Source organism: Gavia stellata, chromosome 2 (genome assembly GCF_030936135.1).
Source record: "Gavia stellata isolate bGavSte3 chromosome 2, bGavSte3.hap2, whole genome shotgun sequence".
NCBI classification, from domain to species: domain Eukaryota; kingdom Metazoa; phylum Chordata; class Aves; order Gaviiformes; family Gaviidae; genus Gavia; species Gavia stellata.
In genome coordinates, this window is record NC_082595.1 from 4,540,552 (window position 1) to 4,554,414 (window position 13,863).

Here is a 13,863-nt window from a genome sequence, read left to right on the forward strand (position 1 = left end):
GGACTAAATCAGATCTACCAGCAAAACTACTACTTAGATGATAAGAGACATTTACTTAGGAAGAACATCCATGGATATAACATACCAGATCTAATTATGGTTTTCTTGCCAAAGAACAGGCCTAGCATATATTTAGCTGTAACCAGGCAAGAAGCGTGTCAGGTAGTAAGGCTAGGAACAAAACATATGGAGGGGAACATGCACTAGTATCCCAGAGTACATGAAACATGCACTGGTTTAGCTGACCTCATTCTTCAGCAGCGTTCTGAAATCACGTCTGTTACAGTGAGGTTTTCATTACAGCAGCAGCACAGCACCAGAGAAGAGGTTCCTATATATCTACAGCACCTTTAAAAATGCAACCCCCAAAGCAACTTACTATATAGTTTATTATTCCCTACCACCAAAGTTATAGGCTATGCACGTCCTGCAGTATCCAACGCCTACAGCACGATAATCAAATTCTCCAGTATCCTTGTGAAGGCAAGGGGGAATCTGAAATCACGTTGATTTTGAACACTACACTTGAACTGACAGCAAGCAGTATTAACTTCAGCATCCCTTATTTAGTTTGACATTTAATTCACCATACTCTGATCACATTTTGTACTTTTTATGTGTGTAATTTTCATAGAATCATAGACTAGTTTGGGTTGGAAGGGACCTTTAAAGGTCATCTAGTACAACCCCCCTGCGGTGAGCAGGGACAACTTCAACTAGAGCCCCGTCCAACCTGACCTTGAATGTTTCCAGGGATGGGGCATCAACCACCTCTCTGGGCAACCTGTACCAGTGTTTCACCACCCTCATCGTAAAAAAGTTCTTTATATCTAGTCTGAATCTACCCTCTTTCAGTTTAAAATTACCCCTTGACCTACCGCAACAAAAAAAAGTCTGCTAAAAAGTCTGTCCCCATCTTTCTTATAGGCTCCCTCTAAGAATTGAAAGGCTGCAATAAGGTCTCCCCAGACCTTCTCTCCTCCAGGCTGAACAACCCCAACTCTCTCAGCCTTTCCTCACAGGAGAGGTGTTCCAGCCCTCTGATAATTTTTGTGGCCCTCCTCTCAACCCTCTCAAACAGATCTATATCCTCCCTGTACTGAGAACTCCAGAGCTGGATGCAGTATTCCAGGTGGGGTCTCACCAGAGCAGAGGGGCAGAATCCCCTCCCTCGACCTGCTGGCCACACTGCTTTGGATGCAGCCCAGGGGACGGTTGGCTTTCCGGGCTGCAAGAGCCCATTGCTGGCTCATGTCCAGCTTTTCATCCACCAGTACCCCCAAGTCCTTCTCTGCAGGGCTGCTCTCAATCCCTTCATCCCCCAGGCTGTATTGTTACCAGGGGTTGCCCCGACGCAGGTGCAGGACCTTGCACTTGGCCTTGTTGAACCTCATGAGGTTCACATGGTCCCACTTCTCAAGCTTGTCCAGGTCCCTCTGGAGATGGCATCCCATCCCTCAGGTGTGTCAACCGCACCGCTCGGCTTGGTCTTGTCTGCAAACTTGCTGAGGGTGCACTCGATCCCACTGTCCACGTCATTGGTGAAGATACTAAATAGTACTGGTCCCAATACGGACCCCTGAGGGACACCACTTGTCAGTGAACTCCATCTGGACATTAAGCCTTTGACCACTACTTTCTGGATGCGACCATCCAACCAATTCCTCATCCACTGAACAGTCCACCCATCAAATCCATCTCTCTAAATTAGAGAGAAGGATGTTGTGGGGGACCATGTCAAAGGCCTTACAGAAGTCCAGCTAGATGACATCCATAGCTCTTCCCTTGTCCACTGATGTAGTCACCCCATCATAGAAGGCAACTAGGTTGGTCAGGCAGGACTTGCCCTTGGTGAAGCCGTGCTGGCTGTCTCAAATCACCTCCCTCTCCTCTGCATGCCTTAGCATAGCTTCTAGGAGGATCTGTTCCATGATCTGTCCAGGCACAGAGGTGAGGCTGGCAGGTCAGTAGTTCCCAGGGTCCTCCTTTCTAACCCTTTTGAAATTGGGTGCAATGTTTCCCTTTTTCCAGTCACCAGGGACTTCACCTGACTGCCACGACTTTTCAAGTATCATGGAGAGTGGCTTGGGAACTACATCAGCCAATTTCCTCAGGACTCTGTGATGCATCTCGTCAGGTCCCATAGACTTATATGTGTTCAGGTTCCTCAAGTGGTCACGAACCTGATTTTCTCTTACAGGGGGAAGGACTTTGCTCCCCCAGTCCCCATCTTGTGATCCACCCACTCGAGAGGTGTAGGAAGAGAGGTTGCCAGTGAAGAGTGAAGCAAAAGAGTACCTCAGCCTTCTCTTCAACTGTTGTTACCAGTTTGCCAGTCTTACTTACCAGGGAGGGTATGCTTTCTTTGACCTTCCTTTTCTGGCTGACATAGCTGTAGAAGCCCTTCTTACTAATTCTTTGCATCCCTTGCCAAGTTCAGCTCCATCCATGTCTTGGGCTTCCTGGCCCCATGCCCACACACCCGGGCAGCATCCCTGTACTCTTCCCAGGGTACCTGTCCCTCCTTCCACTGCCTGTGCATTTCCTTCTTGCCCTTTAGTTTGACCAGCAGGTCTTGACTCAGCTGTGCCTGTCTCTTGGCCTTCCTTTCCCGATTTCTTACACCTGGGGATCAAGAGCTCTTGCACTCTATGGAAAGTGTCCTTAAAGATCTGCCATTTTAAGACTGACTAGAAGAAAACCGCTCATTTTGCCAGCTGGGTGGGGGGAACTAGGACTTTGTCATTCCAGCAGGAAAAACAATGATTTGGCACTGTTTGGAAGACATGCGGAATATTTTGCTAAAACAAATCAGCAAATAATTATCTTTTATTTCAGTGACAAAAATCCATTCTGTTATTTCAAGGGCTATGCACACTCATTACTCACTACTTTACACGTACATGGAAGTTACCACCTTCATCCCACAGAAACAAGTATTTTTATGAAAGAAAGCCTGAATTCTGAAACGAAATTCTGTGTTAAAATTCCACAACTAATCCATGCTAGAAAAGTCCTCTTCCCAGAGAAGTTGGACATACCCTGTTTCAGAGACGTAACATTTAAATAAGATTAAGTCTCCACAGAGCATTTTATTTCGTTTTTAAATCTTCCAGTACCTTATTTTTTGTTCCGTTTCAAAGGAAAAAAGAATGAAGAGATAGTGTAAATGCAAGCCTACCATTTACATCCTATTTCAAGAGGTATTTTGTCACTGCAACATAATTCAGTGTAACTGGCTGCCAATCACCTGCAAAAAGCTTGCTTAAACCTCTTTCAGCTAAAATTGTCTTTAAAGTGAAGTTGCCCACTGAAAGGCAAGAGAAGAACAGTAGGCATATTTTAAAATATCTGTTCGCATGTAAAAGCATGGGGTTTTTTAAACATTTCTTCAATGACGGGCAAAATTTGAAGACTTAGTTACGCAACATCTATATTTCTTTCTTCAAAAGAAAACATATACGTTACCATGCCATGGTCAAAAGTGAAAACGCCAACATCACGTCCATGGTGAATGTGATTCCGTCTGATAATGGGATTTCCATGGTTTTTAACCCAAATCCCTGCTAATGCATTATTGGAGATCTCATTGTCCTCATATATTCCCTGGGAAATAAAAATGTAAATTAAGACGGGAATCAAGAACAGTAAACAATTTTACCAAAGTAAAGAAATTGATATCAAGAAATACCTGCGCATGGTCCGTAATATAAAGTCCAACATTTTCACAGTCGCTGATGTTACAGTGTTTAATAGTAGGACAAGCTCCCTGGCCACTAACACATACTGCAGAGCCAACTGGAAGAAAACAGTACAGTTACCATAGCTTCAAAGCATAGTGTATTTATAAATAGTCTGGCAGTGCTTTTGCAAGAAAAGTTAGGGTGAACTGATATTTAAAAAAGATTTGGCGTGCACAGTGCCAAAGTGTTGCAAGCCACAGGCAGAAAAACACTAATGTCATCGTTTTGCAGATGCAAAAAACCAAGGTAGGAGTTGCTTTAAAATCACTCTGCCAAGGTTACGCAGCTGCATATGATTGTGAGAAAAGACAATAGTTTACATAATAATTCATGCTTATGAAAGTTCTCATTCATTTATTTCCCTACCTTAGGCCCACTGTATACTGACTGTTCACAACAGAAATATAAGAAAATTCTATGCTAATTACTGCCTTATTTTACTTCCCTTTAAACTTTCATAACTCAGTACTTCAAAGAGCCCCAACAAATAATAATTTTGGAGCATACAAAGACACGCTGTCTAACTAATGATGAGCAGGAGACAAACAGCACAATCTCGAGCACAGAACTACGCATCAGAAACCAACAGGTCTCTTCCCAGCTGAATTACAAAGGTCCTCGCTGCAAGCTCCTTGGATGATTTCAGCTACCATACCATCACCCAGAAAACAAACTCTTTTCAGGCAACTAGGACTCAAACTGCTCAGGACTTCATCAGATCAGCTCAATTCCCTGAACTCCATGAAGTATGAAAATATGAAATTCTGCAGCCACTAAAAATCAGTGGCAGATTCACAATGATTTCAGAAAGATAAGACCTCATTTCAGAGTCTCTGGCCTATGGAACGCACACCTTCCCTGCAATTAAACATCACTAAGTAAGCAAGCCAGTACATGCTCTATTAGTAAGTTTTCATATTACCTTCTAGCATAGTACCACAAAGACTATAGTAAATCCATAGACTCATTTACAGAGCCCTTTTTTTTTTAATTCCTAAAGAAATTATTTTGATTGTCTCATCTGACCTTATGAATAATACAGGCTATAATAATTCCCTGAATTAATTCCTGCTTCAGTTCTAGTAGCAGGAACTTCAGCACCTATCTTTTAGAAACACACTTAATTTTGATTTGACTATTTCCAACAACTGAGAAACGACCATAAAGCTTGTTAGCTGGTTACAGAGTTGTTATCCTGTTAATTTGCAATCTAATTGCTCATCTGAATTCCTCCAGCTTTAGCACCCAGTTACTGGTTCTCTTTATACCAGTGGATGCCATACCCAACGCATGCACGTATTTAGTGCAAGCAATTTACTTTATCAAGGAGAAGGCTGAAGGAGTAACAAATTGCAGTCAGTACGTTTTTCTTTACAACTGAATTTTTCTGCTTTATCTTTTAGGACTTTTCATTGAACCGTTTCTAAATCTTCAACATGTTGCTATGGACACCAGGAAAGAGCACTTTCTTCTGAAGCAGGACTAAGCAGAGGCGTAACACAGTCCCTCTACTTCTGCTCGATATTCCCACAGGTATAACTAAGGATCACATCAGTTCTTTTGGCCACTCGACTACATGAGGGTTCTTTTTAGATGTTTACCCACAATGACTAAGTTTTTCCCAGGAATCCAGCTACCCAGGAGAGAGGTTTATCACTTAAAATTGGGAACAAAAGCAAGTTATGTGTATAACTTCGTACTTGTCCTCATTAATGTGAATATTGTTTGAGCCCACCTTCCAAGAGGGCATAGCAACCCACCCCCCTAGTTATTTATAATACCTTAAGTCTTCATCATCTACAAGTCTCATCAATATGCATTTTATTTCTTCTTTGCAAGTCATTGATAAAGTGGCTTAAAGTCAAGAAGTCATCTTTGAAGTAGCCACAAAAAAGCTATTTATAATTACCCTGGAAGTGATTTTTCATCTATTTAATGTGTGCTCTGGTAATTCTGTAAAATTCTAATGTTTTAAGACTTCAAATATTTTTCAAGGAGCTATGTAATTATACTGGCACTGCTACCTTCTTTTAGTCAAAGAAAGTCATCAAAAATGCTAACAGTGTGATGCAACCATTATAACTTTCTGTAAATACACATTAATTTGCTACAGTCATAAATTTTAAATTCTTGATTGACCAACCCCCCCGTATTTACTATCTCATTATTCTACCCAGGATCAATAGGCAGTACTACTTGCCATACTTCATCCTGCTTAGTCTCCCTCATGCCATCACCCGCCCCCCCCAGGGACATACACCATTTCACCCAGGTTTCAAGTTACTGCTGATACATAATAGGAGCCTAGAAGATTTCTCGGCCAGTTCTTTTTAAACTCCTGCATGATTTTAGAATGTCTATTTTTACAGCTGTTCAACCTCATCCACGGTTACTGTCAAGAGTGGCACGTATTTCATTATCCCTCTAGGGTATGAGCACATTTATCATGCCTGCCTATTCTCATTAAATATGGAACAAAAATTACACAACACTTTGCCATTCAAATTCTTCCATTCTATGATGGATCAGCATCACTGCTAAAACTCCCTTTGTTTCCCAAGACACAAGCACTGTCTCTTCTAGACAGGTGTTATATATCTTGTCTTGTTTATTAAGTTCTTTTAGGGGGGTGAGGGGGTATTTTGTTGGGGTGTTTGTATTTGGGGGGGGTCCCACATTTTTGTGCGATTCCTGGTTTCCTATTTATATTAATTGCTAATGTCTCATTTCTTGTATTTCATAATTGCTTTCACTCCCCTTTCTTCTACCTCTTTTGGTGACACTGAGGAACTGTGGATTTTGGGGAAGCCAGTGTGATATTCTAAAAGTATACCTCTATCACATTTTGCTTATTTAAATGAAAGCAATCTTTATTCTGACTGGAACCTCATTATTGATTGTGTGAAATTGGTCCTTTTAGAGTAACAAGCATATGTATTACTGATTCAGGCTTTGTTTTGTTTACTCAGAATATAATGATTGCACACACTTAAGCAATACTTAAAAAAGGCACATTGCCATCCACCACTACTTTTATCTATCAAGGTGAGGACTAATACAGATTTCCTCTACAATGGATGCAAGAGAACCTCTAGACTCAGGATCTTGCCATTTAAACTTTATTTAAAAATATTTCAAAGATGCTTTGGACTGGCAACAAGAGACCTCCAGCTTAAATCACTCACACTTACATAGCTCCCATCTTTACATATTATATACATTAAGAACTTTACATATGACATAATGTAGAAATATGCTTTAATGCAATTAGGAGATCTACAGAAAGGGTATCAAGGTATCAAGTATGTGCTAGGAAAGAGATTTTGAATGCTTATGGATCAATATTTCAGAGATGTCATTGACTTGGAAACAGCAAATGCCTTTTCTGGCAGGCTGCCATTCTTCCTCCCTCTTTACACACACTCAGTACCTCCTAAGCAGGTTATAGCAAGGCTTGGTAGGATTAAAAAGTCAATAAAAATTAATAATCAATAAGTGATGATCGTACAGCCTACACACAGCCTCCAATATTGACCAGAAATTTTAACTTTGGAGAAGAGAAGCAACAATTCAATGCAGCAAACATTCAGAAATCCAGAGAATTGAAGAGGGCAGAAGTCCAAAATTCTCAGAAATAGTCTTCCGTAATAAAAAGTGGTCATGAAAACAGTTAAAGCTTAATTTTAATAAACTAGTTTCACAAAAACCATCGAGACCTACTAGCTTATCTATAAGCACATGTTTCAATATAAAGCCATGCAGCTCTTCAAACTACTTTTATAACCAAGCTGAATGTGGTCCAAGAAACAAATCTAATTCCTCTCATTTGTTATCAAGGTCCCCAATATTGGTATACAGGAACTTCCAGAACAGGTTTTCTTCATGTATATTAGCATTAAACAGTATTTAGCATTAAACAAAGCAATCAAGATACTGAGAGCAGCTAGCTGTCCTTTGTTCCTTTTTTTAACACTTCCACATATTAGCTGATATGTCTCCAATAAAACAGATGGTGATGCAAAGCATAGAGCTGCCTTGACCAAAAGTGAAGTAGTGTTTTATAGCCTGAAACCTCCAAGAAGGAGTACATCTTCCTCCACAAGGCACAGACAAGGAATCCTTCCACAATTCTTATTACGGTTCCCTGCACAATTCCCTCCTCCATACTTTCTACCGGGAAAGTGTAGTTTTATGTCTAGTTGAAGATCTCCTTGTTTCCTTGCCTTTATGTTGAGCTGAGCAACCTTCATGCACAGCCTGCTGTGTAGATCCATTCCATTTCATTAGCTGAACTTAGGTATATAAAGTTCATATTGCCATTTCCATGCAAAGACTCAATATCTTAATTCTCCTGTACCTCTTCTTTCTGACACTCCAAGTCCATTTCCTCTGGTTGCGTTCAAACATGTTAAACTCGCCGAATCTTGTGCCTAGTGATTGCGCACTGCCATGTCTTCCTGCCAATGACTGAACTGCCATCCAGCCTCTCACTTCCACTGCCTCTGACCCTTTCTCTCCTGAATCTAGACTACCAATGTTTCCCAAATCAGGTGGTATAAATGCCTCATTATCTCTGATGGTAAAATTAGTCTAACTTTCCACACTATGCACTACTTCGGCCTGTATAGCTAGGAACTCATACTCTGGTATGTCAAATCATTCCACTCTTGACAGGAAAGTGAACTTAAGCTTAGCAGTTACAACTCATGACTGTTTTAATGCCATCAATCCTAATACTGCATATCGCAATGAACCTAATGTAAAAGCCCCACGTGTGCCCCCTTCAAATGCCCTCTCCGGCCAGCTACAAGTATATGCACGCCAAATTCAGGTAAGTTTATATAAACTGTCCCTTTTCAGGTTTTAAACTAACTGCCCAGAGAGTCCAAACTAATTCAAACCAAAGACCAAGTATACATTATCACAAAGGTATTGTACACAAAGAAGTCACTGTAATAATGCCATTTCAAGGTAAGTAAGGCTTACAGACCTGTATTGAACACCCGCATCAAAAAATGAATTATGCCAATAGTGATCATAGGCAATTTGTATGCTGCTTCCATGTGCCCTGGTTAGTTTAGTAACTTTAAACACAGTGTTAAATTTCAAACAATAAAAAGCCCACTAACCCGTACAAGTACTTCGAATAATACAGTGATCTATAATTGGACTGCAGTTCACGGTAATCTCTAAGCAGTGGTGTGCATTGTGGTGCTGAGCAGATTTGTCATCAGGGTTGAACTGAAAAAGGAAGACAACACAGAAATGTAGTATTTATTTAATTGCTCAGACATTCAAATGAAATTATTAAAAGCTCTGCTGAAGTTTGAGATCCTTACCCTGATTGTCATATATCCAACATAGGCATCTTCAGAACCCTCCATAAAAACGAAGGTGGAATCTCTAGTGTTTTCTATTATAACTTTATCTGCTACTTTTCCAGGTGCTGTAAAGAAGACATTAAGTCTTAGTTTATGCCACTGAAAAAAAAATCCTCAGAAGACTTTCAGAATTCTGTTCAAAGCAACAGAGGAAAATGAACACTATTCTTGGCACATAAATAGTCTTCATGTCAGAAGAATCTTAAACCAGAAAGTTTCAAAGACAATGAAGAAACTAGTCTGTAACTAAGACAATCTTGCACCAATTTAAAATCTAGTACCATGAGAAAAATCTTCTCTTGTACAGAGTTAGTTTTTGACTACTACCTATTATGAAATGAACTAACAGTTTAAACACGGATACCAGTCTAGAGGCACTGTAATTCAGTTACTAAGTACAATTTATTTTGGTATTCTAAACCCTTTTATTAAAGCTAAATACATACATTCCATCACTAATTTGAACCAATTTAAACAACTACTTAGTAATCTGCTCATGACCTACAAGTGACCTCCCCACACTTCTCAAATATAAGTTTCCAAGTTTTAAATTGATAGCCTCATTATTCTTTAGAAGAAAATCTTATAAAATTAAACTATAGTTCTGAAAGTATGTATAGACAGTGCCAAAACGGTTCATTTGCGAGCTCCCATAACCTGCAATTTGATTTCCTGCATTAACAGCAAGGCTGTTCTCTATTCTTTATCCTTAACCCAAGGGAAGGCAGTGTTTACATCGGTATGGCAACAGCCAGCAGATGGAGCACAAGTTAACAACAGGCTTACATCGAATTTATACCAGTGATACTCATTCACAAGCAAGATTCAAAACTGCGCCTTAAATACGCAAGCCAGGAGAAGCCTTCCTCAATACACGACATGTAAATATGGAATTTTCACATATTATAGCAGATAACTTATCTGATAGCAATTTCAAACCCCTCCCAACTCCAGACACACAAGTGTGACCAGGTATTTGCCCTAAATTCTGGATTTTATGGAAGAGCCTACGCACAGGATTTCTCACGAGCAGATCTTTTTCTGGTGTCTGTTGACACTAGTACAGACAAGTGGTATGTCCTGTTCTTTATCACTCAGGCAGAAAGGTGCCAGTCAGAATGAAGCAATGTGTACATCATTACCCAGCTTGTTCTCACTATCTAAAAGCCAGATCTCTGCTTTCATTACTGCAGAGCGGCAAATATTTTAAGGTAGTCTAGCTCTTCTTCTTACCACTATTCACATAGTACTAGATAACAACTAAGATGCTTTGATGAGGACTTGTGTCATCATACGAAGTATTCTTCTGTGGCCTGGTAACATCTCTATATATTCACCATGGTGCAAATGCACTGGCAAACACACATCAGTATACTTCAGCATCTGAGGAAGAATGGCACCACAGTATTGCAGGTGAACCAAACCCAGAAAATAAGTGGAGCCCTTAACAGGAAATAAGAGAGCCATAAATTAATATCAGAATTGCTTTCCCTCTTGGGGCGGGGGCAAGGAAAAATTGCACTTCACGTTGGATGATCTGAAACACTATCAAAACAAAGCAGAGATTTGTGGAATTGTGCTTGGAAGTGTTTGCCATGCACTTGGATGATGTTCTCTGCAGACATCTTCCTCTCAGCACATGAGTTACTTTACAGGTCCCTGAGTTTGGGAGGTCCCAGAAGGCCCATTATGGAACATACCAATTAGTAAGACCACTGCATTTAGATCCCCCCCTGGAAAAGGCTGAAGAGGGAAGGGGACTTGCTCAAGCACTGGTTTCATTCTAAACTCAACAAAATTCTCTGCAACATCCTATTGAATCTTTGCAAAAGAATTAGAGAAATACCTGTATTTCAGCTTTTGGGTTAGACCACTTTAGAAGAGAGAAACCAGTATAAGAAAGGGAAAAGGGCCACTAATTTCATAATCAAGCAAAACATAGCTCCCAAGAAGTCCATTTGCTGAAGTCTAAGGGAGTCATGTTCCATAGGATCAGAATTCACGCTCAGTTTAAGGACCAGGATGAGACCATTTAGAAATAATTTAACAGAAAGCCTACAATAAGGGACTGCCTAAAGAATTAAAAATTAACTGGATGTTGCCTCAGAATTCTTTTGTTCCTTAAAAGGAAGAAAACAATTTCACTTTTCAGTGCATTAATAGAAAAATAATTAGATATTGCAGGAAATAATTGTGACCCTGTTCAATTGTATCAGGCAACAAATGCAGAGGCCCTTTTAGATCTTGAAGTCTGTAAAGTCTACAGCAACAAACAGCTCTCAACTAGTCTAAAATATAATTTTCAATTCAAAGATGCAGAATGGGTATTTAAAGAAGAGTACAGGCATGTGAAAGTTCTCTTGCACTCAAAGGTAAAAAAATACCTAATTGTGACAGTCTTTACCATTTTAGATTTTTCTATCCTTAAAATGACAATAATTCTTCTGGGTTTACTAATTTTTTTCTTGATTGGAAAATCCTTTGATAATCCCTTTTTCACTTACTTGCATATTATTTAAGTCAAATGGAAAATAAAGGGAAAAAATGAAAGCTGTATCTCCTAAAATACAGAAAACACATAATCAGAGAAGATTCTCAGATCAGGACACGTATCTGTATAACTGCTGAAACTCAGCTATTTAGATGAGAGACTTTGTGTCTTGAGTGAGATGAGCACTCCGTGGAAGGCTTGTATTCATGCAGTAATCTGACACACCCTCCCCAACCCTGGAAAATAGAATTTCTTTTAAGAAATTCATAGGTATTTCTGTCCACTGAACCAGATATATCGATTTCCTTACAGGACCTCTACTCTTGCTTCTTACTTGACAGTTCAGGTAAGCCACAGTACTAGTAATACCTCCAAGGGCTTCCTTCTGAACCTGACGCCTTCCCCTAGATTTAAGGAAAGGCATAAATAACCCCAAAATTAAACAGAACAACAAAACTAGAATACCAGGCACTATTCTGTCAGAACATTTTGCTTATATGAGAAAGCAGAAGCTTCTTGAAAGCTTGTGGTATGTAAAGCTGCCTTTCTAATAATGTTGTGCTTCTTCAGAAGTCAGCAGAAGAAACTATTCAAGAAATTTGAGTAGAACTGCAGAGAGATTTGGTGCTGCCTTAATCCTACCATTCTGAAAAGCATGCCAGACTGAACAGAGAAGAGGTAGTTCTCCAAGGCTTAGTGGTTCACTTTAATTTGTTTTCTTTTCCAGACAAATGAAAATTGACTCCCTCTACAATGTCACTGACCATTCAGTGGATGAAGTCTGAGGAAGTGAAGAGTCAGCAGTGCCAGAAACTGAAATATAAGTACATCTAGCATTTTTGGGTTCCTCTTGGAGGTTTTGTTCCCCAGGACAGCTATTCTGTTACAAAAATACACAATGCAGATCCTTTGCTTTTAAAGAACTGTAGTTAAGATAACTGTTTTTCTGAATAACTTCGGTTAATTCCAGTGGAAGGGAAAGCAGAGGGCCTTTCAAAACTTAAAAGGAGCCAGAGAACATGCAGAAGTTTAACCAGATATCAAAGATGTCGTTTCAAATTTCATGAAGTAATGGAGAAATTTTATATCTTAGGACACCGCTGATCCAGTTTCTTCTGGATTTTAAACACTTCACAAATATGACTTGCCCTACTTGTACTGGTATCTATTACTGTCATCCCCTATCTGAAACAGAAGCCGGGGGTATTTTGTTGTTTGTCTAAGGCCACGTCTGCATTAGCAAGCACTGCAGCATAACAGGAATGGTACTATAGAGTAAAATAGTGCTGAGGATCAGACGTCCACACCACATACGTTGCAGGACAGGGGAGGGTAGAAGAGACTGACTTTGGACTAGTCCTAGCCTGGTCTCTCTGACTGAATGTACACCGACTACTAGAGTGCACTAAGAGTATTCCAGGAACACGTCTCTTAGATTAGTCTCATCCAAAAGGAATCCAGTTTGCGCTCCAAAACGTCTCCACAACGCAAACCAAAGCACTGTTAAGTGGGGATGTTCCGAATGTTAGCTTCAGAAATGTAGTCATGAACTGACAAACTAACATACTAACGCAGCTGCACCTTGCAGATCTGCAAGGACAAATTTTAAGACTAATACTGGAACAATCTGACTGCATTGCTCAAAACCATTCTCCCTGCCAAGGCTGCAAAACCCAGGCAAGAAATGCCAGAATAGGCTCAACTCAAGAATCAAAAAGCTGGTATGCAGAACAGACAGATACCTGAAGAGAGGGACTTTAAAAAACCAAACACCCCCAAAAACAAACCAACAAAGAAAAAAGCCAACCCACACATATAGTATCTCAGAAAAAGCAGGCAATTGACTTCTGGGTCACCATGGAAGCAAGAGGTCCGAGACCTCTAACCAAAATCTCTGCCAGACATGAAGACAGTCTAAATTCTTACCACGCTATCATGCTACTGGGGATTAGCATGCTCACAGTAGGGACAGGAAAAGCAAACAGCTCCACAAGCACCGCAATTTGCAGCCAGGTGTATTATCTTATATTAACTTCCTAAACCTTTCCTATTCTGAAAGTCTTATTCCCTTCTCCGTAAAGGTTCTCCTTTAGAGAAACAGTTGGGAGATGAACAGAGAAAGAACTTCCACCGTCTCAGAATCTTTCTGCTGGATGTTCTCATTTCCTTCCTCGAGATGGAATTACGATATTGAAGAAAATGGGACAGATACTAATTTGGGCTTGCTCTCACTGCTGGATTCTACTCT

The 13,863-nt window shown here is 40.1% G+C and overlaps 1 protein-coding gene across 1 annotated transcript in view; it reads right to left on the minus strand.

The window, feature by feature from the left end:
* Positions 1-13,863, minus strand: part of FBXO11 (F-box protein 11) — a 77,324-nt gene that overhangs the window by 15,795 nt on the left and 47,666 nt on the right. The window contains exons 8-11 of the mRNA XM_059835799.1: positions 9,083-9,189; positions 8,873-8,984; positions 3,692-3,798; positions 3,469-3,606 (exon numbers count right to left, since the gene is read on the minus strand). Of these exons, the coding sequence (XP_059691782.1) occupies positions 3,469-3,606; positions 3,692-3,798; positions 8,873-8,984; positions 9,083-9,189 (464 nt within the window). The remainder of the gene's footprint in view (positions 1-3,468; positions 3,607-3,691; positions 3,799-8,872; positions 8,985-9,082; positions 9,190-13,863) is intronic.